Source organism: Brienomyrus brachyistius, unplaced genomic scaffold (genome assembly GCF_023856365.1).
Source record: "Brienomyrus brachyistius isolate T26 unplaced genomic scaffold, BBRACH_0.4 scaffold71, whole genome shotgun sequence".
In the NCBI taxonomy this organism is placed as follows: Eukaryota; Metazoa; Chordata; class Actinopteri; order Osteoglossiformes; family Mormyridae; genus Brienomyrus; species Brienomyrus brachyistius.
This window is the reverse complement of record NW_026042346.1, coordinates 1,034,863-1,060,571: the sequence shown is the minus strand read 5'-3', so window position 1 is coordinate 1,060,571 and position 25,709 is coordinate 1,034,863. Positions and strand designations below refer to the sequence as shown.

General features: G+C 46.4%; 1 protein-coding gene across 5 annotated transcripts in view; it reads right to left on the bottom strand.

Annotated features, from left to right (window-relative positions):
- Positions 1–4,702: 4,702 nt before the first annotated feature.
- Positions 4,703–25,709, bottom strand: part of LOC125726433 (protein quaking) — a 56,909-nt gene continuing 35,902 nt past the window's right edge. The window contains exons 5-8 of one of the 5 annotated variants that reach the window (XR_007388181.1): positions 17,594–17,681; positions 12,152–12,445; positions 10,136–11,562; positions 4,703–5,792 (exon numbers count right to left, since the gene is read on the bottom strand). Coding sequence is in view for 4 of the 5 variants with exons in the window: in XM_049002821.1 (XP_048858778.1) it covers positions 11,459–11,562; positions 12,152–12,445; positions 17,594–17,681 (486 nt within the window). In the remaining variant the exon portion in view is untranslated. Of the gene's footprint in view, positions 5,793–6,362; positions 11,563–12,151; positions 12,446–17,593; positions 17,682–25,709 lie in introns of those variants that run through there. The other 4 variants (XM_049002822.1, XM_049002821.1, XM_049002825.1 and 1 more) reach the window with 4 other exon arrangements.

The following is a 25,709-nucleotide window of genomic DNA, read 5'->3' as shown; positions in this document are numbered from 1 at the left end:
TCCACTGTGGACCCCAAGCGTGGACCCTGTGCTTCCTGGGATGGGCTCCAGGCCCCCTGTGACGCTGACCAGGATAACGGGTTAGAAGATGGATGTTTTTGTACTGAAGAAGAGGGTGATAATGATAAACAAAAAGTTAAAACAGGTGGAATGAAGGTGGTAACAATGGCGTAGGGGCCATTAACGAGGCCATTAGCGCTCATTAGCGGAGCCCTGGTCAGACACCCCCTGGAGAAGATCAGCAGGAAGTTTAAAAGCAGAGAGCGTGATGACAGAAGAAAAAAAAAAAAAACTAACCAATTGCATGTCGGCCTCCAATGGCACCGGGGCGAGATGGGCTTGCGTGTGTTTCATCAGGCTGTGGCTGAGCTCATTGTATTGGTTGGGGGGCTTGTTTACATTTTGAGCACAGCAGGGGAGTTCCCTGGGGGAAGAGCCTGCCGGTTTCATAGATGGCTGTGGAGTCGATACACTGCACCCCCATTTCAGTGCTCGTGAATACAGCTCCAATGAAGTTGCTCCCTTCCATTGCAGCTCAGTAGAGGTTCAGCACGACTCCCGTTCTGTCTAGATTTAATTTTATGTCGTTTGTTTGAATAGCAGTGGAAAAACTAAAGAGCTATAATCTGGGATCACGGCCAATGCACTCCACAGTAAATCCGTACGCAGATACAGCACCGTGGAGCAGGAAAAGTGAACATGCTGCACTACAGTGGACGTGGGAGCCCCAGCCGACGAGTCCAGGACAGCGAGGTCACCCCTAGGGTCAGCGGCCGGCCCCACAGCCAGCATGGAAGCATGAAGGTCATGAGAGCTACAGGCCTCGCTAAGGTGATCCGAGTGTGTCGGCAAACACCCCCCTGAGACCGCTTAGAGAGACCTGGCAGGCTCATCTTTCGCCATCACTGCCATTTCTGGGCTCCACCTCCTTCAAGCAGACCAATTATCCACTCATTAGCCCTCCCCCTCACTGCATTATGTTACAGCATTAGGGTTTGGGGTGGGGGGGTCGAAAGGGACACTGGCACCTCAGGCTGGTGGGAGGGGGTGGCCAGGGTAATGCGGAAAACACAATCTCACCCGCAGCCCCCCACATGCAAATTCAAGGCATGCAAGAATGAATATTTCATCCTGATTGATTGCTGCTCTTGGGAGGAATCGGCTTCCTAATGCATCTGGCTGCTGGCAGGGGGTGGGGGGGGTACATGGTAGTATTTGGAGGGGGGCGCAGATTGTGGAAGCACATCGGCTGCCACTGCCTGGGGTGCCAAAGGGAAGAGGGCGAGGTAATTCTGGGGTCTATCCGCGATTATTTTTCGAGCTGGAGTTGGGGCTTGTTCACATCACTTGATGATGAGGTGGGACTTGTTGGGTCTGGACCCTGCCCCCCCCCCCCCCCCCCCCAGTTTGTGAGGTCACCCCACGTTTGTAGGATCTCCCCCTGGAGACTCGAATGTGCCCGTTATGCGAGCCAGCGCTTTTTACTGCCCGCCAGGCAGTGGCAACGTGAAGCACAACTTCTCAAAACAGCCGCCGGGGGCCTGAGCTGGCCTTATCGGCGCAGTGCAGAAAACCAGTGCGGGGGGGGGGGGGGGGGAGTCTGGTAATTTCCTTGGAAGCTGAGGATTGGCTGAAAAGAAGAAGAAGAAGAAAGGAAAAGAACAAGGAAAGGAAGAAACAACGGAGGCGATTGAGAAAGGTCCAGGGAAAAGGTGTGCTCCACCGGCACGGGGCACGAATCCCGGTCGCGAAACATGGCCAGGAGTCGCGGTTATCAGGTTTCCAGCTGCCTCGCGGGCAGGGTGCAGGGCCAGGGCGGGTGGGGGCGGTAGGCCTCTGGTGCATCACTCCATTCAGTCTGGCAGCCGTGGAGATAACGGCAGATAGCAATCCTACAATCCCAGATAACAAACCTCTCAAACATTAAGCAGCACAAGGGAACCTATTGATTTGCCTGAGGCTCGTTCATTAGGGTTTATCCGCCTTTTGTTCACTCTTAAATGCTGAAAAAATGGCTGTTGATTAAGCTGATCCCACAGCTCACCTCTATGTTGTCATGCCATAAGTTTACCGAAACCGAGCTCGTCCCACTGTCTGGCACAGCAGTCCAGCCAAGGTCCGATTCCTGGTCAGAAGGCACCTTGTCCAACCCTCGTAAGGGTGTTCGCTCCTGGCATTCTGGGCTTTGTGTGCCGGAATAAGGCCTGTCAGCGCTGCTCCGATTGTGAGACAGAAGAAGTGATTATCGCTTGTTTTTTTTTTCTTTTCTGAAAAGATCAGTGTTCTGAGTCGCGTTCTGAGTTCCCCCCACGTTCTCCCCGCTTGTTCCTACAGACAATCGACCATTTCACTCTGTCACACCATCTAGCTGAAGCTTTTTTTTTTGGGGGGGGGGAGGTGATAATGTGACTGTCACTAGAAAATGTGTCTTGTCCTAATACCGTATAAATGGATCCTGCCAAACATTAAGGGGATGGGAGGCTGAGAGGGCAGACCCACGTGCTGTCAGTACATCGGTCCTGTAGCGAGGTCATGGGCGGGGTGCCCCATTCTCCACGCAATGTGTGATTTTTATCTCCCTCCATTAAGGGCTATAAGTTAATAAGCAGATGTTTTAAAGTAGCACACAGAAATGTAGGTGCTCTGCACAGCTATGAGAAATGGCTAGCTGTTTCACTGATATACTGGCATTTAAATTAATTATTAATTTATTAATCAATTATTCATTACAGCAATACTGCCTGGTCGTAAAATAAGTTTATTGAACCTGCTTCAGGTTTTCAACCTGTTAATTATCTCGCTTTTTAACGCATAATGTTTTAATAAGACATCAGATTTAGCCATCCCAAGTTAATAAAGAGAAAAACTGTTTGTATTAGTATTTGTATTATAACATTTATTAAAATAATACTATTAGTTATAAAGGACAATTTTACAACAGAAAGACAGAAGAAAACGCAAGCAACATAAAAAAAACGAAGTGTGAAATAAAACACACATGTATGCATGTATTCATTACAATCCGGCCCAGCGCAGGGACCCTGGTGAGCTGCTGCAAAGCAAATTAGACCAAAGAATCTCAGATCTGCAGGGTTCTCATTTTTTGTGTTGCTCCGATTAATTTTTGAAAGAAGTTTTTTAAAGAGACTGTATCACGTACATATAAAATAAGATACAAAAATACATTATAAACTCGTAACAATGGCTGTAAATACATACAGGTTGTTGTTCTGTAGGCAATAAATTGGAATTTACACTAAACAAGGGTCAGGGTCTGTAACTTATTACAGAAAGTGAAGTTTATACTCTTTTATAAAAGCCAGCAAAATGATAATAATAATTAATAACTTTGCACACAGGGTGATTAAAAAATCAGTCATGGTAAATTAATTAAACAATTCAACCACAAAGGTTATTTCATTAAAACTATATATTAAAAAAATATATGATATATTAATGCAACCCTAACATGGAGTGAGTGGATAAAGGCAGATATGATCAAATAGGACAGCTTCACTCACAATGGTTCCAGCTCCAACTTAGCAAAACTTCAGGGCCTCCAACCCCCCATGAAAGAAGGAGCATCCCTGTCCACCTCTAGCACTAACATCAAGCGGGGCACTTGTAAAGATGCCCCGCCCTCCCAGTTCAGTCAGAAACCTGCAAAAGATGCCATTACGATCTTCCTTCTAATAAAAGAAAAACATCTAAATAATAATACAACTAATAATAATAATAATATCAAGCATGTATGAATTATTATGTGTATTGTCAAAATAACACTGCACAATCAATACTGAAGATGGATCAAACAAAATCAGGCATCAATCAGGAAGACTAATTTGTGACACAGAATCTCACCGTACATAAAATTAAAGGCCAACCTGTTGCATAGTAAATAAAGGAGTTGGAGGGGACGACAGCATGATGCAATACTGAGTGGGGTGGTGCAAGTGCGGGTGGGCTGGCCGAGTCCACCTGCCCTCAGGGACGCTAAACATTTCCCAGCATATCTTATTTATGAATTTATTTTAGCCACTTTGACACGTCACGTGTGACCAAGGTCTTGCAAAATCTACCAAAAGTGGGATTCATTCCATACCCCTTATGGGTGCTTAGGCTCGCCTGTGGGCATATTTAGGTAAACTTTAGCAAATCTTGCTACAAACCAGGAGATGGATTCATAAAGAATGAGAACGGGAATACCAGACTCGGAGAATCTTGGGGGAGCTAACGGGATTTAGGGTTTTGAGCAGCAAGCAGACGACAGGAACTTAGATTGCCACCCTCCTTGCCTAGTATTCATGCTGCAAGCTTCAGGCTGTTTTTGCCTCTCACAGGTGTCCAGTTGGACTCACAGGTCAGATAGTTAGCACCTGACACAGGCCTCATCCCCTCGATTATCAGAAAGTGCTGGCGTCCTCCAGCAAGAGCTGCAGTGGGAGCCCATGCGGCTCCTTGCTAGAGGAAAGGCAAAATTTTCAGCAGACTGAACTCTCATCTTGGTTCGGGCGCCACGGTGAGCGGGTGGGCAACTAATTGGATAACTGACTCGCAGTGTTTCCGTTATGTGTGGCAAACGGTGGCATTGATTGACCTGGTCAAGCAACCAACTGATGAGACATTCAAACTTAATGACCGTGAGTAAAGTAAGGCACTTTCAGTATTGTTTCTCACCTTAAATGCTTAACAAAAAAAAAAGGCTGTTTTGGTCTTTAATACCTCTCCATTCACAAAAGGAAAACGGTTATTTCAATGCAATAAAGGGTTTCTTTGTTCTTTTTTTCCATCTTTACAATACTTGAAAGTATAAAAGCACATTTTTGAAAAATATATTTTTTCTCTTCTCCAGCACCCTTATATCATAAAAGTATCTACCTGTTACTTCAGGGTTTTTGTTCTCAACTTCATACATTTATCTACAAGTTTAATACATGTGTACAGCTGACAGGCAAGCATGGCTTTTACATCCTTAAGGAAACTTTTTTACAAGGAAGGTGTTCTTCTTAAAAAATAGTTGCCATGTAACGGGACCCTTGATTAATGTACCTTTGCTGTCACCAGGTTTAATTGTCCTTGCTTTTTCCCCCACCCCCATGCAGTCTGAGATGTGTTTGGGGGGGCTGGTCGGGCCGATGTTTTCCTCTTGGGTGGTGTTCAGACTGTCCCGGCTGGATATCACAAAGCTCCTATTTTCCCCCATAAATGAAGTGTGAGAATCACCCCACCCCACCCCACCCCACCCCCAACCATCCGCAGGTAGACTGGCCGTCCAGAAAGGTTCATGCACGAGGCCTCATCACAGCACAGTACATTCAGAGCCCATTCCATGACCGTGAACGGAGATCTCCAGGGCAGCCAAAGGGGGGGGGGGGGGGGGGCACTTCAGCTAGGAGGGCTGCCAACAGAACTCCAACATGCTCTTCGTCTTCCTCACCGCGGGTTGGGGGGGTGGTGGCGTGGTGTGGGGTATGCCAAGGTGGTGCAGGGACAGAAGGTGGGGATTGGGGGGGGCAGGGCACAGTTAGACCTTATTGCTTTACGACTATTCAGTGCAGGTCTGCGGGGCATTCCAGCCCAACGGGAATAAACAGCAAGGTTGCGGGGGGGGGGGGGGGGTCATCACCATGTAGACTTGTTAGGTGGGCAAGCTGCACCTCAGCTTGCTGCAATCGAGACAGGCAAGCGAAGGCGTTTTACCAGAGCAGTGATCTGCAGGCGGACAATGATCAGGTCGTCATTGGGTGAAGAGTTCAGAGGTCAGAAGGTCATAGGTTAGTTGCCGGTGGCGGCTGGGTGGTTAGGAAACAAACAAAAAAATAAATAAAATAAAAGAGAGAAACAAAAAGGAAACAAAAGGAAAAAAGATAGAGAGGAGATTAGTTTCAGCTAGTGACGGCTGGATGAACACATGACTCATTACAGCAAAGAATACTGGGAGATCACAGGACACTATCTGCTGAATGAAGCAAAATCATGAGGCCTTCATGATTTCACCCGTGACGAACAGCCCACCCCCACAGGTAAAGGGTTAAAAGGAGGAAGAGGAACCAATGAAGAGAATAAACTAAAAGCAAAACCATGGTAACTCGGCTAATGGTTAGTAGCAGTCAAGTGAATGGAGGAGCTCTGGCAATATTCTATTGGAGAAACAGACATTTGGAGCCGGGTCAGAATAGCTGCTGTTCTCTGACTGCTATTAAGCATTAGTGTTTCTCGCAAGTGCAAGCAATGAAGCCAGCAGTAATGGTGGATGTCAATGTGTTGTTATGACAACAGATGAATCTGGAGGGAAATGGGGAGAAAAAAATAAATCCAAGAGGAACACTTGTGTGAAAAATAATTTATGGTCCGAACAAGTCTTTGTGGTTTTTTACTCAATAAAATTTTATTGCCTTTCAAGGTAGTTTTGATCTATTTACAACAACAAGGAAGTCTTGCCCTCGTAACACGAAGCGACGCTACATGGAGTGTCTATAGCAGTACAGTGATCAAACGCGAAGCTGAGAAACGGCTGAGACCCTCAGCTCTGGAGACTATTGACAGTTTTACAGGACAGATAATATAAAAAGCACTTGCATATAAACACTGAAAAGTCCTGTCATTTGTATAAAGCCCTAAAGTATATTCAAAAATATAGGAAATTTTCTAAATGCTCCTATAATGTTGCTATGTCTCATATTTTCCTTTCCTACAAATAGCCCTCTAGAATATCATTGCTATCTTTGCAAATACAATAAAATCTGACATTTCATATACATTCCTGCATTATATTTTTTATATATATATTTATATACTTTTTTTAAGAAGCCACTGGTATATACTATTTTCTTTGCAAAACAAAAAATAAACAAACAAACAAAAACAAAACAGAAAAGAAGCTTTACTGTAAACCATAAAAAATAATAAAAAAAAAAAACAAAGTTCTCAAGTGGAATATGAACTTAATGCATTTCCTGTCTGGTCACATCTCATCCACAAAATGGACCCTACAATATCTTCACTCCACAGTGGTCAGTTTAAGACTTTCAGACTGCAGCTTCTCTCAGTATGTGTAGGCATTTATTTTGAGGTTTATCAGAGTTCTATTCTGCGCGTCACTTGTCTGACCAAGGCAGAGGAGATGAAGATGTTTCTCTTGTTTCAGTGCAAAATCGGACTTGTGCCGTTCCTTTCATTCAAAGGGATGTCCTTCAGGTGTAAAAATAAACAGGGCTGGCATTCCTTACCAGATTGAAAGTCTGTAAATATGCAGACACTGGTGAATTTTTTTTTTTTGGGATGTAGGGGGTCTTCATGCTATTTCCTGACACCCTCCCCCATCCTCAACATACCTTATGCTTACCCTGCATCTACAGACTCTGGAGATCAATGATGTAGGGACTGCATTGTAAAAGCCTGCTGTTGCATTTCTCCTGTCACCTGACAGCAAGCTTCAATCTCCAGGCAAACATAAGACCAGCACTGCATTTTGGTAAAAAAAATGCTCAAAGAAAATGCAATGCTGTGCTTTAACTTTTTCTTTTTTTACTTGTTAATCTCTCATTTTCACTTATCGAGGCATTTTTACAGTGATTTCAATGGTGAAGTAGCACACCCTCATACACACTCTCGTACACCTGTCCTCCCCTCCCTCCTCTGACAAAGGCCCCTAGTCTGTCACACACAGGTTTCAGAAGTTGTGCAATTTTAAACGTGTTCATTTTCCCGTTAATTTAGTCAGCTATGCCTGCCTGTTACTGGGGTCAACTTAGTCCTCAGTTGTTACATATTAAAGTCTTACCTTTTAGTAACGTGGTGCTAAAAACTTGCTCAGCGCGACCAGAGTTCTCAGCACGGTATTACAATAAAACTTTCATCGGTGAGTGTGCTGATAGGATTTCTGTACTCACTGCTTCCGTCAGAACTGTGGCGTGCATTTTTTTTTCAAAAGAGCGCTTTGCTACAGTGCTTTTTGTAATTGTAAATGCTGTCTTCTTGATTCCCTTAGGCCCAGTATGTATATATGCTAATAAAATCCTTTGCTTGTATCCCTAAGTATAATCTGGCGGGTTATGCCTATGTTAACTTCGAACCATTTTCAAAATTGCTCCGTAAACGTGTAAAGTGCAACCAAAAAAGATAAAACCTTTTAAATTCCAATATTTCTTTCAAAATGAAAGAGTCTCTATTGGTCAAGGTTATTCGCAACTGAATATTGCATAAGTAAACAAATAAACAATATAGTGAAAAAAAAAAACAAACTTTGGATCTTCAGACTTTGAGTCTGAATGTAACGACTTCACGGCAAAGGGCCTGGCTTCGGCTCTTCATCAGTCTGGCTATAAACCAAAACAGCGCTTTTGCCTTTTCTTAAACTACACGTCTACGTCGGCCCGGATCTCTTTTGTTTTGACTTTCAACCCATCCGCTCCTAAGGAGCTGAACTCGTCTTACCGGAACGACCCGAGCTGCTGGCATAGGAGCCATCTGGAAACGCCTCTGTAGGAACAGTTACAGGGATTCGGGGCAAGCATGTCACTTTTAAGGTCTATTTTTAGCGCTTGGCATAGGAGGCACATTACATCTGGGTCTAAGGGTTTAAGAGGGACAAAGAAGGGACAGAGGGACTGAAGGTTCATTCACTGTCACAGCTGTTCGCTTCTGTATTAATTCTGCATGCAGCTACAATGAGCAAATGAAAAACCCTGTTAACTCCTCACTTGGTGTTTCCCTGTATTTCACATTTAATTATCCGTAGGTTGGAATTTCGACTTCCTCAGTAGGATGCATGAATTAGAATGAATCACATTCTCCACTGTGGGCTGTGCAGGTTCTGTTGTGGTAGAATTGGGCCCGTGCCCAGAACGGATCTGCTGAATATCAGTGCACGCTCGTGTGCGTGCACGCCTGTGTGTGTGTGCGTGTGTGAGGAGCGTAGCCGAGTAGGAAGACAGATCTTCAGATTTCTGAGTCTTTTCACAGGAGGAGGTTCACAGGAAGAAAACAGAATTCTAATCCAGTGTGAGAAACGTAACATTTTTGAGCTGTAGCTCTTGCTCGCCGCGACTGGGACACTGAGAGCGAGTGTGGGGGTCTCCATGGGAAACAGCAATGATGCATCTTTTTGTTCGCGTTCGTCTGTTCTTGACATAATAAGGTTGCAGATGATATGTGTTTATTTCTACGCGAGAGCTGGTAAGGGTATCTCACACATGCGCTGACCAGCCGGCCCTCGTGACACCGCTGCCCACTGCCCACATGACGCCCTGTGTATCTGCCGCCGTGAACTGGCCAGAACACATTAAGTGCTGTGCACAATTCACAGTTCTTTTCATTCTTCTGCTCACATGCGCGTGCATGTGTGTGTGTGTGTGTGTAATGCACCTACGGTCTGCATTCTCCCTCACAGCGGTGGAAATGCTCAACGTGGCCGTCAGAATGACTCACTATCGACTGAGGTACAATTTGAGAAATGCAGTCCACTTTAGGCTTGAACGCCAAACACGTCTTGCCTTAAATCTGTCAATATGGTGTACGTTGTCTGTAATTATACACACACTCAAGTGGGCTAATCGAAAAAAGTCCTATTTACGCAAAGTCACATCAAAGTAATTCAATTCTGAGAACAAATAAATACACACTGACATAAAAATGACCTATTCGTAAATCGTATGACCGAAAGGTGAAGACTAAAGTGTTCTTTTTTCACAAAGGGGGATTAAAACACTGAAATAGGGAGTCCATTATCCTTCATTAACAGCATGCTAAAGTCACATGGTCATCAAAATAATGGAACTGAGAGGAATGTACCATTCCATTTTAACAGCGGGGGTGTACATGTATGTGTGTGCATGTGTACATGTGAGAATGCTTACATGTCGTGGTCTTTGTTTCAGCAACACTTGCCGTGATGTATGGATGAAATAAATTCGGTCCTTTAGATCTAACATGGGGCCATTGCCATCGGTTCTGTGGGGGTGGTATGGGGCGGGAGGTGTGTAGGGGTGGGGTAGGGTGTGGGGGTGGCTTTACATCACGAACCACATGGCCCGGTGTGTGGGTTAACAGTGCTGGAGAGCGTGCACGCGGGTTGCAGAGACAGGTCTAGACCGACAGTGAGTTGCACTCAAGATAAACATGGAGCTAAACTAACCTCGGTCAGCGGACACTACCCTTTGGTAGGGATGGACCCGCATTTCGTGCCTTCGAACCTTAGTAGTCACCGCACCTGCTTAGATTGCAACATTACCAAAACAAAAGTTAGATCATTCATCCTACACAAGTCCTATGAACAGTCAGTTTTTCAACAAACAGCAGATATTTTTTTTTATAAAAAATGACCAAAAACATCTAACAAATTATGTAAATAAGAAAAAAATTACAAGTTAAGGCACAATAGTACTTTCCAAAGAGTACATCGAAGTTGGATTTCCAACATAGTAGCAGTCAAATAAGCATGTCGAGCTGCCTTAACCAGATGGATCCACTGTGGTGTAACTCCTTGTACAGTATTACTGACATTAGACACAGGCAAATGTTACTTTACTACTCACTTTTTCAGAGCATGGGGTGGGGGTGTCTTTCCAGTTAATATTTTTAAATATAATACTGATGGTTTTTCTGGACAGGCTCAGGAATGAGAGCATTTAGGCACGAATGCAGTAGCAAATCTCAAGTATCACACCCATAAGTAGAAACAAATGGCAACGAATTAAGTGATTAGTAAAGCCTGACAGAATTTTCTCTTTTTTTTCAAAGTTGTTTTTTTTTTTAACCAAAAAACATAGCAGTCAGCGGAACAGTCCGCTCAGGTCACGCGATAAACGCGCATCTGTAATGGAGCCGGGGCGACGCCTCCCGGGGGAAGGGGGGGGTGCTGGGGGCGTGGCATTTGTAAACGTGGGGCGGGGCTGTCTGACTGACTGCTAGGCCGAACTCACTGTTTTGTCATTAAAGGCAGCTGTGAAACAAAAGCAAGTGTTAACACTCAGACCGGATGGGGGTTCAGTAAGACCATTCTTGAATGCTTTTAGCCCTTCGTGGGGAAAGCCACACCTAAAGAATAAAGGAAGGGAATGCAAATTAGTGCCTGGAGTGTCGGTCTTCGGAAAAGCAACACACACCTCTCTACAAGGTCGCCCCAGCCCCTGGCCCCTCCCACCACCCTCATGGGACACCCCCTACTGCCCCCTCACGGTCCTCATGTTACCCCCACTGATGCCCTGCCCTCTGGGCGCACCCCAGGGGGAACAACAGCCGTGCTTTGAGGCTCAGTGCTCGTTTTCGCTGTTTACATCAGATACAGATAAAAAAAGAAAATCACAATTCACTTCATAAAAAAACAACCTGTAGACTCTATGGGGAAGGAGCTTCGCTTTAGCTTTAGTTTGTGTGTCGGGGTTGGGCAGGCCGGTCCGCTGCCTGCGCTACACACAGTGGGGGGGCCTGGGGAGGTGGGGGCAGGGTTTTTTTGTCTTTAAAAGGGAGCCCTGGACGAGGGCTCTCCCCGCTGCACTGTGATGGGAAAGTGACAGGTATGCAACCCGAAGTACACGGGCAGGTCTTCAGCCTTTGAGGACGCTGTACAGGTCACACAAGAGAGAGAACAGTGAAATCTTCGCTCAGCACCGTGGCCCATCTTCCTGTCACAGCCCCCCCCACCCCCCCACCCCCCGAACACACACCCACACACACTCACACACACCAACAAACCACCAGCTACACACAGCACATTTTTAAAATGCTGATGGGAGATGCGTCTGTCTCCTCCATGTGGCAGAGCTGTCGCCCGCTCAGCTGCTCAGCTGAAATCGCACCGTGGTGCTGAGTGCTCGGGCTACAGCAGAGGGCCATGGGCGGGGCTCTCAGTGCCTGCTCTTATTAATTTACGCCCATCTGGGAGCCCCTGGCTGCCCATTCATTTACCCTCACTCTCCTTAAAAGGCTTTTTATGAGCAGTGCATTTTTTAAAAGGGTGGCAGGGTAGTACTTTAACTTTTTTTAAGTCTGCTGTGTACGTGTTCATGTGAGGTCAGTCCAGCACTGTTGTGAGGGTGCCGTCCCTGGTGGGGGCACAAGAGCAAGCCTCAGAGCAATATGGGGTCCCACCACGGGGGGGCGGTCACAGGACCCTCGCAGGGGCACGTGGGCGGGAGGTAGGCATGCTTACCTAACACCCCGCTGGAGTCGATGGGGTATTCCAGGAGGGAGGTGGCAGGGGCCAGCGTGTAGGGGTATTCGTAGGGTGCGTAGATGAGGCCCGGCTCAGGCCCTGGGGGTACCAGGGTAGCAGCGGGGTGGGGTGTCCCGTTGGGCATGACTGTTTGGATCTGCCTGATCAGGGGCATTATGGTTGGGCCGGCAGGGGCGGGGGTGCGCAGGGCGGCGGGGGGCAGGACTGGGGAGGGGCCGGCGATGATGCGGGGTGCCTGGGCGGTCGCTGCAAGAGAAAAGGCAAGGGCAGCTGTGGTGAGCCCAAAAACCAGGGATGGGTGGGGAGAGGAGAAGAGGGGCCAGAGAGAGAGGTAGGTGGGTAAGGGATGGGGGGGGGAAACAGAGGCACCATTAGTCAAATGCATGAACGGCACAGCTCAGAGCAAATCAGTACCCACAAATAACCATAAATGGTCAATGCAAACAAACTGTAGGCTCATATAATATACAAATAAAGTCTTTCTGGTTGCGAAGCCCGACAATAGTAACTGGAAATGAAAAACAAGAGGAATTTTAAGCACTGTGAAGTAGAGGCACGACAAAATGCTATACTGTATTTGGGGGCCTACTAACATAACTAAAATAATGTATAAATGTACATTTTCCAACTATTTATTTATCACACGTATAATGAAATCCCATTATAATGGACTTCAAGGGACTTGGCAAAACAGTCCGTTATAGTCAAAGTCCGTTATATCCAGAGTTGCTGTATGCCAAGAACACAACTATAGGACATCATTTACTCATGCCACACGCCAGCAGACACACTTGTGGTATAGATTATTATATTGTACATGTAGTAATCCAACTTAACCTGACCAGATGTGTCACTATTAATAATCCCGACTACGTATCTGAGCTGGATATCACCGGCCCGCCTTGTAGGCGAAGCCTGCTTGTCTGTTATAGCCAAACAAAACTACAGCTAAAAGTGGCCCTGGAGACTAAACTGTTTGTCTGTTATAAGCGAAATTCCGTTATATGCGTGTCCGCTATATTCGATGCTTTTTCTGCATGTTTGTAAAGGCGCACGGCCGGGACCAGCAGGCCTCGTCCGTTATAGACGATATTCCATTATAGACGATATTCCGTTATAAGCGAGTCCACTATAATGGGATTTTACTGTATATATTGTACTGCTATTTCTAGCACTTTTGCACTATTTTGCACTTTCAGATTAGATGCCAAACTGCATTGTGTTGTCTGCGTACTTGTACATTGTACAATGATAATACATCTAAAAAAGTGTGTGAGTGTAACTGCAGTTATCGAAGGCAAACCCACATCTTCACCCTTGAACTTAAACATGTCCTATTATGTGGTTTTGTGCCAGACCAGTTGAGAGATCCTGATGTGGTACGTGAAACTCCAAATGTATGAATCATAAGTTGACTCAGATCATCGAGCCACTATATTTGTTAATGTCATGTTGGCATCAAAAAATTACTTGCATATTAATATAAATAAATGTCTTTCAACTGACAAAAGTAGCTTATCCTATCCATTTTTGAGTGTTTTTCGATCCCTTTGATTTTAGACTTATCACATGGTATCTACATGAGTTAGCCACAGATACACAGATGTGTTCAGGGCATTATGGGATACTCATATACTTGATGTGTAAATGCCACAATCTTGATATCATCCTTTTTATGAGGAAAACTACTTGTGCCTATTGAAATTTCTCGATTTTTTGTCTCATCTAATATAAACATTTGCAAGCACTACGGATACAGTATAATCTTACAAATGTCAATATTAGAGCCTCTATAATGTGGCAATGCAGGGGGTTCATTGGGGACGTTTCTATGGCTTAGTATTGTGAAGGAATACATGGTTAGTGCCAGGCGGAAATAAGTATATCTGAGTTTGCATCTATTTGGTAACTTGTTGAAGTTATCCGAAAGACAGCAATGCATGGTTTTATATATATTTGTGTACTCCTCTACTTATGAACGAGATAAGTTCTGAACAGCCGTTCATAACATGAAATGTTTCGTAAGTCGTTATTCAACATCATTTTAAGGGTATACGCAAGTGCAAAGAACTAGGATGCTGGGAGTACGCACGCTACATTGCTGTGCGGCGGGAGTAGCGGCCGGAAGTCGTACTAGGAGGAATTGGTGCTCAGAAAAAAAAATTGATGTTGTGGACAGGAAATGGGAGCCCAATGAACACAATTTGGACTTACAGTCCTCTTCGTTCATATGTCTCTAAGTTGAAAGTTTGCAAGTAGAGGAACGTCTGTATATATACATATATACACACGCACACACATACACACACACACACACACACACACACACATATATATATATATATATACTTTCACATGCATATACACAGGCACGCACACACAAATACAAACATACATACATGTATATAGAAATGGAAATTGAAATAGAAGAGTATTGCTTAGTTCATGATTCACTGGGAAAACGCAGACGTGACAGATGGTTTTGCAATCTAATGCTGAATATTCATCACTGTCGTTTTCCAGACTATATACGTTATGATTGCCAAAGTGAAATTTGAGAATGAAACTTTTAGTCGACATTTTAGCCTAAATCAACAAGCCGACACTGTACCACGTCATTGTGTTTACGTGTGGGAGGTCTTCCAGTTACACCATGGGCACATTCTGTTTCAGCTGTTTTGATGGAGCTCGACATCAAACAAACATATACAAACTGTTGTGAATAAATATTGCAAAAATATCAAGTAATTGCCTTCGTAATAAACAGAATGCTGTGTTTTGTTGTTATTTATAGTAGAATTTCAGACCATTTTGAGTGTTTTTCTATGCCTTTATTTATAGGCTTATAATAAATTATAAAATCAATATTTTGTTTTCTATGTTTCTATGTACACCATATGTTTCTATTATACACTATGAATACGTACATAATGCATAATAATGGTCAGTATAACAAGTATGCATTGTGTTGCATTATGAAGGTATTTATAGCGCATTATAGATGAGAGCTTCTTCATAATACACATGAATATTATGTGCTATGCCGTTTTATGAATAGTTATAGCCATGTTTATAATACTTTATGAATGTTTTATAATGCATTATGAAGGTATGTACAATGCACTATGCTTTAAAGTGTTACCCATATTTCTTCCTAGAAGGGTAGTGTGTGGATCATTGCAGAAGCTAATATGCGCTTTAACTTCTGTCTAATGTAAATAATATCAATGTTTTATGGATTATTAGGGGTGCTTTTTCATGGAAATTTTTTTTAATATATGTCTGATTATGCACATGATTACTCTGGAATATTCTAGCGTATAAAGCTGTAATTTGGACGACTGGATCAAGTTCTCTTGATTGTGAGGATATGTGATTCATGTCTGTGTGTCATACCTGTGCAAAGTTACGAGCCTAAGATTAATGGGTGCGAGAATAAATGCATTTTGCATTTGTCGGGATCTCAGGGTAAATAACATATGAACATATCAGCTGTTCTGATAAATACTGAGGCATTTCGATGAGTCGTCTTGACTGGTCTTGAAATAAAACTTCAAGTCCTATATGTCTGAGACTGAGACAAGACCGAGTCAAAATAAAGTTTATTCCGAGAAGAGACCAAGACTGGAAAAAAACTGTCTCAAGTACTACAACAATTTTGTACAACATTTTCTGGTTTACTTTGGGTTTTTACAATGGGTATCACCTTTTCTTAATTTGTTCAAAATGTTGCATATACCTCTTCCCAAGTTTCCATAAAATTATGCTTTTTTTCCTGTTTGATAAATCTGGGTTTTTTTAGTAAAACTTTGCATAGGCACATTTCAGGCAGCTTTGATAAATGAGGCCCCTGATTTCCATCTGCAACCAGCAAACACCTCACTACAGTCAGAGCGGATACTTCAACACCTCTCTGCAGGCAGAGCTGGAGCTTCTACACCTCACTGCAGTCAAAGCAGAGCCTTCTACATCTCAGTGCTGTCAGAGCAGGGCCTTCTACACCTCACTGCAATGAGAGCTGGACCTTGTACACCGCACTGCAATCAGAGCTGGGCCTTCTAAACCTCAGTGCAGTCACAGCTGTGCATTTCACACGTCACTGCAGTCAAAGCTTGTTTACCTGCTTCTGTACCTATAACCTTTGAAAAAATCTGCATGGATATAACCAGCTGCTGCTGGGAGGGGGCCAATCCAACCAAATTTGTTTTATTAAGGCCTTATGTTTTAGTCTTTCATTGAAACAATTAGCTAATGGTTATATCTCATTAGTCAAATATATCTAAGTCTAATTAGTAATTAGTCTATAGACGTAATGACTTAATGAGTGAATGTTGCTCTACCATTAACATTTTCTTTAAAACATTAGCAGGGAGGTTCTGTATGAATGAGCCAGCCAGTCCACTATTTGTGGGTTTTAACAGAATAGCAGCGGTCTCAGGTGTTATTTTGATGGTGCAGATCTAGTTATTGACCTTGGCCTGCAGTACATGGCCATGTCCACATACATAAAATACACTCCCTGGCACAGTATGTGAGACCAGCTCGTACCAGTCTGGAGATGTCAGGACATGCATGGTGAGCTTTTCACGTCTCTGCTTAAATCGGATTTGAAAACGTTTCCTAAACTGAGGGGATTTCAATTATTCATCAAATCCCCAGACCAATTAGGCAGTAGCAGCCCTCCTCATGAAGATAACTCCAGCTGAGTGAGCCTCACACATGCATCACCAAGGAGGAACCATGGCAGAACCAAAACGAAATCGTAAAAAATGACCCCAATGCCCGGGATGTATAGATAAAGGCCACAACACAGTTACATACAACTCAAGGAAAGATAATAAATAAGAACTGAAGCAAATGCCACAGAGACGCTGAAAGACACCATTCATCTCCACTCCGTTTGGAGTGTCCTAAGAGTAGGAAACTCACTGGGGTTAAAGGTCAAGTTGATGGCAGGTTCAGGAACTGAGCCAAAAGCTTGTAGGAGTTCTACTTACTTAAAAATGTGAGGGTCCAAACAACTAAAGGAGGTGGGACCTGAAGACATCTGATTGGATGGTCCTGCTTCCTCTAGTTGCTTGGACCCACCTCTTTTACACTCTGATTGGTTCTCTCTCTGAACCAATCATTTTTCATTCTGCCCTCAGAACATTTTTGTGTGAGTAAAGCTCCCATGGGCGAGCCAAAATGCCACAAGTCCTTACTCTTCACATGAGATGTTAGTGAAATAAATGGACATCTATAGAGTCAGCATGTTTCGTTAGGAGAAACGTGGGCCCGGGACATATTTGAAGCAGACGATGGTTACATCCATTGCCAGTTCCGTGCCGTCCCCCACTTTCCTGGACCTGTTCACCCCGGTTCGCATGCAGAACAAGAAAAGAGAGACCCCCCCCCCCCCCCCCAGGCATTCCTTACGTGACTTGATGTTGGCGTCCCGGTATGTGCCGTTGAGGATGGCCAGCTCCATCAGCTGCATCTTCTTCAGGCTGTCCTCTCCCTCCGCCTGCAGGGAGAAGACGGCGTCACGGGAAATGCACAAGCAGTGTCACTTGGTGTCAAGTGAGCAGCCGCTAACCTGACAGCCACTGCGGCAAGGTCTCCCACCACCACGGGCAGCTGAGAGGTAAACAAACAGCGGGGCTCTGAGGCAGGGAAAGGGGCCTTCGTCATGCCCTCTGCTTAAAGGCTTATTCACCGTAAGCTTCCATCCTCAGACACAGCCTCAACTGCATAGTCCTTCAGTCGTGATACACCATAGAGTTTCTGCATGCCTGACTGGCTGGCCGTTCCACACACTCACCCCTTTGTCCCCACGGACATACACCCGGCCTCACGAGCTTCAGGTACATTCTCACAGCGCGTGGAGTCAGCACAGCCTCGGTGGAAGCGAGAACGCGTAATGCAAACGCTCAGGAAACATTCGCTTTTTAAAGTAGTACCCGAACGGGAGTTTTACGACTGTATTGTTCAATTTGTTCTTCACAAAGTAAAAAAAAAAACATAAATATCTGAGGAGAAGATGATTTAAGGCAATGGCGGATGATGCATTCGAGGGATGGAATACATTACCGCATGAGTAAATCAGTCCTAATTGCTCGAGATCGATAAATTGTTTTTTTGTCCTTGGGCTGTTGTTTTTAATGCCTGGAGAAATGCAGCAGTGTCTCGGGGCTGGGGTGGGTTGCAGAGAGACAGCAGGAGAATGCTATCATATGATATTCGTCAGCCAAATATCACCTGACACAGACTAAGGAGGTGAGGAGCAGCGAGCCACGAGCCGGCTGGAAGCAGAGCATTCAGCTTGTGGGTTTAGAGCGGGGGAGGAGGGAGAGGTGGCGCTGCAGTTGCGCATCTCTGCCAGTAAGTGTCACTGTGCTGTCGCAGAATGCTCCCCACTGTGTTTCCCATCACTGCAGTCCTCCTCGGAGACAGGCTTGTGAAAGCTTATCGAGCGACACGTCACAGGTGCCCGTCACCTGAGCCGGCTAGGGAGACCCGGGCAGCAACCTCGTACCTGCCCCCAATTAACTCGGGCTCTCCCCAAAACGAAGCCGTCCCCCGTGCTGAGCACACACTGGGTCATGCTCCCCTGCCTCTCTGTCTTCCTCACCCTGTATCTCCTCATCTCTGTCTTTGATGTGATTCATTTGCCCTGTAGCTCCTTTGTCCTCCATGTCCCTCACATCCACATGCCGCCCTTCCCAATCCCTCCCTCATTCCCTCTCTCTCTCATGCTTTCACGCACACACAAGATCAGGATGGGGGCATGGTAACGTGTGTCTTACCTGGCTGATGGCACGGGCAGTAAATGTCAATAAGGTCAATTTAAGCCGAACACAGAAAGCTCAGGGCAATCAAGCCATCTAACCTCATTTTCCATTTTGAATTATTTTCTATAATCTGCCCGTGCCCCCCCAGCCCCCCGCCAAGGTGGGCATTTGAAGTTCACTCCTCTCGCTGTTGCTGAGACGGGAAAGGTTGTGGACTTTCATTGGGACTGTTCGGACAGGCATGTGGCGACTCCGATTAAACAATGGCCTTTTCACAATCGTTCCGCTAATGAAACAATGCCTGAGCACTTGCCAGCTCGGGCAGCTGCCTGATGATGTCACCAGCTTTGTGAGATCGTGGGCGACACGTGCCTCTCTGTCACCAAGGCCTTCCTGTGTGATGAAACGTGTCTGTCCCTCTAAAATGCTGATGGGGGTGAATTTTCCTGAGGGGCTTCCTGTCTGGGATGGTAGGTCTAGCTCTCCTGTTAGCTGTTCTTGACTGGGCTCTGAAGTATATTTTTGGCATAAAGGGAAGTCGTTCCTGCGGCACTTGCTCCAATACTGGTGTACGCTGGTCAGACCAACCTCTTTAGTGATTAATTGTCATTGTTGACACACCACAGCACACAACCGCAAAATGTACTATTGGCATTTAACCCATACGTACCAATGTGACATAGCAGGGGGCAGCTAATTCAGCACCCGGGGAGCAGTACCTTGCTCAGGGTATCTCAGTGGTGCCTTGCACGTCAGGGATTCAAACTCCTTCAATTACAACTGCGCTTCCCTAACCATTAAGCCACCACTGCCTCTGTGCCTGGGCTCATGCTGAGTGGGCTGTGCCAGGTTGTACAGACTGACCCAGTGACTCAGTGAGGCCAGAATCAGGCTTCCAGGGAAAGAAAACGCCACTGTTGCATCACTGGCTAGATGAGGTCATCAGTGTGAGACATTTCGATGAGCGAGGTCTCCAACCAGACTGGCAGGAAGACGCAGTCTGCCCCGCACCAGCAGCCATTTCACAGCTCTGATGTGACCCCCGCCAGCAGCAGACAGGATGCAGAGCGTGAACCGTGGTGTGAACCCGGACGCTGCACGCGGTGAGGGGGTGAGATCACGGTCGTCACTTTGAGGCTCCCAAAACTACAAGTATCTCTTTATCCCAGGGATCACAGAGGCTTTGGAGCTTCATGCTGAGGAAGATGCCGATAAGTGTGCCGTGATTGGCTCTGTGAGGCGGCACGGCCTGTTTAGCACTGCACACCTGCAGAGATGTAACCTCACTGGACGTTATGCCCCTAATGGCTTTTTATAAGAGTCGATGAATCTTAATCCAATATGTATGTTAATTTGACTGCCGTCTCTTTTAATTGGCCGTCTAATTAAATAAATGCTTGTTAAATATGCATGTGCAAACAGCCTGGTGCTCACAGTCCCTACTACAGTGATGAAGACCAGCCCATGTAACAGAGGTGAACCATGCGGATTGATACGACGACATCGCATCCTGCCGGGCGTTCCCAGATCTATCACAAATGCGTGAGGATCTGCAGAAATGCACGAAAGGGTTGGGGGGGCGGGGGGGTAGAATGTTATCCAGCAGCCCTGGCAAATTGCACACGGCCAGCATATATCTGCCACACGTGTCATGTCCTGACAGCTGGTGGCCTAATAAACTAATTATCCACTAAATGTACAATCTGGCATGAAACACCCGCCAGGACTTGGTCACGGCCTGGCGAAGTCTTGAAATGCTTCCCCAGTTCCTGAAAGCTTTTTCCAGCCTTGGGCATGTATTACAAATGCTCGCCTCAAGTTTGGGGTCCTCACATGACAGAATCAGTGACATGAAATGTATGTGTGGTCATACTAAGCTGGAATGTTATTTTTTATGCTTAGCAATCTAACCTCTTCTAGAAAATCAACAACAGCAGGCTGTTTCACACTTTAAATTGGTACACAGGTTACCAATCACGGTAAAATGACCGTGTGGCTCCCGACGTCCAGTCCTTTATTTACACGTTCAGAAAGCAAACTTTAGTCTTCCTCTGATACGTATGCCTTACGGCATTTGCAAACCGAAAATCTAATGGGAGAAGTACTATCTTTTTGAATACATGAAACAAAGCTCAAATTATAATGGCAAATTTTAACACTAAATATTCTAATCATTTACTTCAACAGAAAATACAGAACTCTTTATCAATGGCGCTTACGCAGAATGTCACGCAAACAGAGGTCCGGAGGTTGGAAAACACACTAATGATTGAGGAAAACCCTCTCTCCTTTATTTTGTATGCCTGCAAAGTAAATGAACAAGGTTAAAATTAGATACTGGGTTATTTTGAGAACGGTTTGGGTGTGTAGAATCCTTTCCTGCCTGTCCGGAACAGGGCAGAGGAAGTGAACCGCATCCAAAGTCATCCTAAGCTGTGTGAGCATGTGTGTGCGTGTGAAGGAATTCAGGGTGGGAAAATCGCAGCAGGTCAGGGAAAGGGGACGGTGAGCAGCGACGCACATCCCGCCTGATCCTTCAGGATTGCTCTCTCTCTGCCTTGGGCTTGGCGTGACCAGCTTCCACGTTAATTGGCCCTGAATAAAGCCGGCAGTGTTCCTGGTCCAGGAGGACGCCGCACGAGCGACGAATGCTAATAAGCGGGCTTCCGTCAAGCGTGACCTTAATTTGCTCCGCCGGTTACGAGGGGCCGTGGAGACGCGGAGGCACTAGGCTCCGGATAAACAGAGCACCCTGGACAGGGTCCTCCATATTTAGACTGTACTGTATAATGGCTAAACTCTTCCTTATCTACTGAGGTCTTCCTTTAGCTGCTAACGGGCAACTTTTGCCTGCCTATGATGTGCAAATGAGGGAAGAAGCTCACCCCAAGCTGGTCAGCATGGCCTCAACAGAAAACCCCAAATATGACATTAATGACACCGCATTGCTGGGAAAATAGCTAAAATGCACCAGAAAGTACAGGAAGGCCCTTTATGAATAGCCATGTCCTGCTGATGGCATTAGCCTTTAATGAACTGAGAAATCGCCACATTTTATTCTGCGGTTCAGACCCAGTGGTCACCCACTGTGGAAATATTTACATAGAACTGTTCATTTAACACACTAACACAGTTCTGCCCTGGGTGTACAGGCACACAATCAGTCTGCATGGAGAGATGTTCGGGGGCAGGCACCCCCTCAAACCAACAGCTTCAGGTCTCAGGGTCCACACACCGTGTCCGAGGTACATTCGGGATCATGCTCTTATGTGTGCCCTATTTGGTGACGCATAAGAGGCAGGAAGCTGGGCATGGCAGCTCAACAATAAAATCATTTCTGTTTCATTTGTTTGAGATGCAGAGAAAGGAACAGAGTCCCGCTAAGCCCAGCCAACGCAGCGCTGTGAGCGCCTTCGCAGTGAACGGTGATCTAACTGCTTATCTGTGAGCTTTGTGGCACATCCTGCTCGTGGGCCGTGTTCTCGCACCAGCCGTTATCCCGCCTGGGAAACACGGGCCCTCATATCCTTAAATGCCATCCATCAGCCCCTCTAATCTGCAGGTACAGCTCCAGCGTCTCTCCTCGACAAGTCTGCCCGTCGTAAACGTAAAGATAAACCGGCAGTCTTCACATCTGACCGTTTTCTTTTTGTTTTTTTTTTTTGTGTTCTGTTCCGTTACCAAGGAGTCGGCGATTTTGGTCCTGAACAGATGCGGGAGCTTGGAAATGAACATGCCAGCTCATTACGCATCATTATGCTTTCAGAGTGCCTGCAGCCGTGATCTAACTCTGGAGTTTGAGGAAGGCTGCTAACGCTATCCTCAGACGATAATGCCTTTGAGGGAAAGTGTCACATTCGCTGTCCGTTTACCCGCATTTTAAGTGTCAATCCCTAGGGGAGAACACCCACCCCAGGGCCGAGAACAATTTAGAAGAATGGCCCCAGGGGGAAGCTAGGGGCTGCTGGGAGAAGGAATTGCCTAGTGGTGAGCAGAAGACAAGTTAACAGCCATGAGCTGTAGGCAGGACGTGACCTGTGATGATCTAATGGGCAGGATGCAGGAACCCCCACGGAGGAGCTCTGGACGGCCTCCACTGGGTGAGGCAGGAAGGTCAGGGAGGAAGGTAGAGACCACATCCCACAGAGTGGAGGATCATCTACAGAAACACACAGCGCACTTCAAATGAACTGAAGATGCCAGCGAGTGAAACAGTGCATCTCTGCAACTAAGCTACCCTTCCGTGGATTACACTTACGTGAAAAAAATATTCAATGTTAATGAATGCAATATTCAAATCCAGGAATGGCTCTAGCCTTGAATTACTGTTTTATTTTGAAATACCACTCGCTGTGATGATGTTTACTGCAGGCCAGGAATAAGCTTCCTTTATAGCACGAGTCTATGAGCCGAGGCAGCCTGCTTTGTTTTTTTTTTTATATTTTAATATGTAAGACGTGCCTTCGAGACTTAGAGGTTTGCCCGTCTCGCTCCGTGCTTTAGAGTCATAAGCTTGATTTGAGGAATCAAGCCACCGTCCGATTAAAGCAAGTAAATCACTGGGAAGACGGCGGTCGCCGTGCTCTCTGCGGCAAAATGTTAATTCAATTAAGGCCAGGGTGCATTATTTGACGCGACTTGGTAGGAAAGCGTCTCAATTCCTATTTTCACAATGTGAAACAGAAATGTCACATGCGGGGATTGCGACCTTTAAAAGCAGAAGTGACACGATGTCGACTTCCTGCTAAAAGTAAAAACCCCAGTAAAAAAAAAAAACGTCTGGCATTTGAGGGAGGACGTCCTCTCCAGGTAGGATTTTTTTTTCTTTTCAAAGCTGACATTTCTTAAAGACTTTATTTGAATAAAGCTGAATTGAGGCTACCAGGTTAATCGCACTATATATAACAATCATGAGAATCGGCACCTTGCCACCTGCCAACCCCCCCCTCCAAGCCCCGGATAACGCGTCCCTGCATCGGCTGGGCCCTTGTATTCACTCTCTCTACTGCGAAACAGCTGAATTATGTGAAGGACCAAGGCCCTTCTTCAAGGGGCATGTCAGTCACATGGCTCCCGTTCCCTAAGAAGGCCCAGCTGGTTGCCAAGGCGACCCCCCTCCCTCTGGCCGGCCACCTCATTCTGTGTCAAACCCCCGTGCAGTGGATTTGTGTCTTCGGAGAGGGGCAAGGCAGTTAAACTCGTTCTTCCCGGTACCTGCGGCTGCCAGCACTGACGAGCAGAGTCACACATTGCCCCCCTTCTCCTCCCCATCCATGAACAATGCAACAAAAAGCATAAAACCTCAGCATTGTGTATGTGGGTGGGGTGTGGGGAGGTGGCCGTTCCCTATCAGAGAGCCTCTCTGAGTTCAGGCGGGGTGGGGTGTGGGGGGCGAGAACTCCCCGGCATGCACAAGAAAGGCCGGCTCAGGATTTCCACACTCCAGCTGTAAACAAAGAGCCTTTTGATGGTCTTTGGGCCTCAAAGACCTGGACGACTACTCATGTGACCACCAAAGAACTCCCTGTTGTTCACACATGTACCCCCCCCCCCTCCCCCCCAAACATACACGCACACACATGTGAGTTCATTGCCGCTCTGGGCCGACTGGATTCCTGCAGTCTGTTGTTTCCCGACGGGGGAATTCATTCCTCCCAGCTTCGCATTTCATATTTATCTGACAGCTGTTCCTCGCCGAGCTTCAGGAACTCCACTTATTGGGGGCGAATCCGAAAGCTCTGTTTTGGCACAATAGCGCGGCCTGTGTCCTCTAACCGACCACTTTTATTTCCAGCCATGAGAAAGGCAGAAACATGGAGGGGTACTGACGGCCTGCGTTCCCCGCGTCAAGGCGAGCCCGACGCCATCCATGCTGCACTCCAGTATTCCCACAGCGCTTCGGGAACGTCGCGGGAACATTGTTTGGCTGCGGTGAATGTTGCCACGGATTTGCAGGGCCGTATCCAAGCTCAGTAACCTAAGCGCTCTGTATTGGAGGGCTCGAGATAAATGGGAGAAAGGAAAGAAATGGCCCAAAAAGCGTCTGTATTCTTCGGCCCCCCCCCTCCCGTCCCCCCGCCCCATTCACAGGCTGGGCTCCTCTCTTTTGGATCCCCGCCTGGTTCCCTCGCACCCGCAAAGACGGAGCAGCAGAAAAACATGTCATGCAAGAGGGAGCCCATTGTGGCTTGCAGAGAACAGATGGGGACGAGCACAAAGAGCTGGGCTTTTCATCTCCCCCCTGCAGCCCCCCGTTCCCCGCACGCTTTTGATTGATTAGCAAAACAAATCATGGTACCACCTACCCCCCCCCCCCCAACGCCAACACACCCCCTTCATTGGGGGCTTGCTGGAGGAATGTGCCGCGGCACCATGTACCTGTGCTTGGGGGACTGAGGGGGGCGCCGCAGTTTTTCAGCGCTACTGCTAATGAGTGAGATGGAAACTTGGCACTTCCGGCTGTTTGTTTTCCAAACTCCGGCATCTCCTCCTCCGACTTGGCCCCCACCCCCTAGAATGAAGATGTAGCTCCCGCCTGGATTCCCAGTCCAACACCAGTACTAACAAATGAAGTGAACTCCATCAGCGTGGGTTAGGAGGGAGGGGCAGCCCCGCAGGTTAGAACAAAGTGCTCGTGAGCAAAAGGTCGGCAGTTCAAATCCTGCGGTCGGCAGAGTGGCTGCTCCTGATTGCCCCAGGGACAGTCTGGCCCTGCTTTCTCAACTGTATGTCACTTTGGATAAAAGTGTCTGCTAAACAAG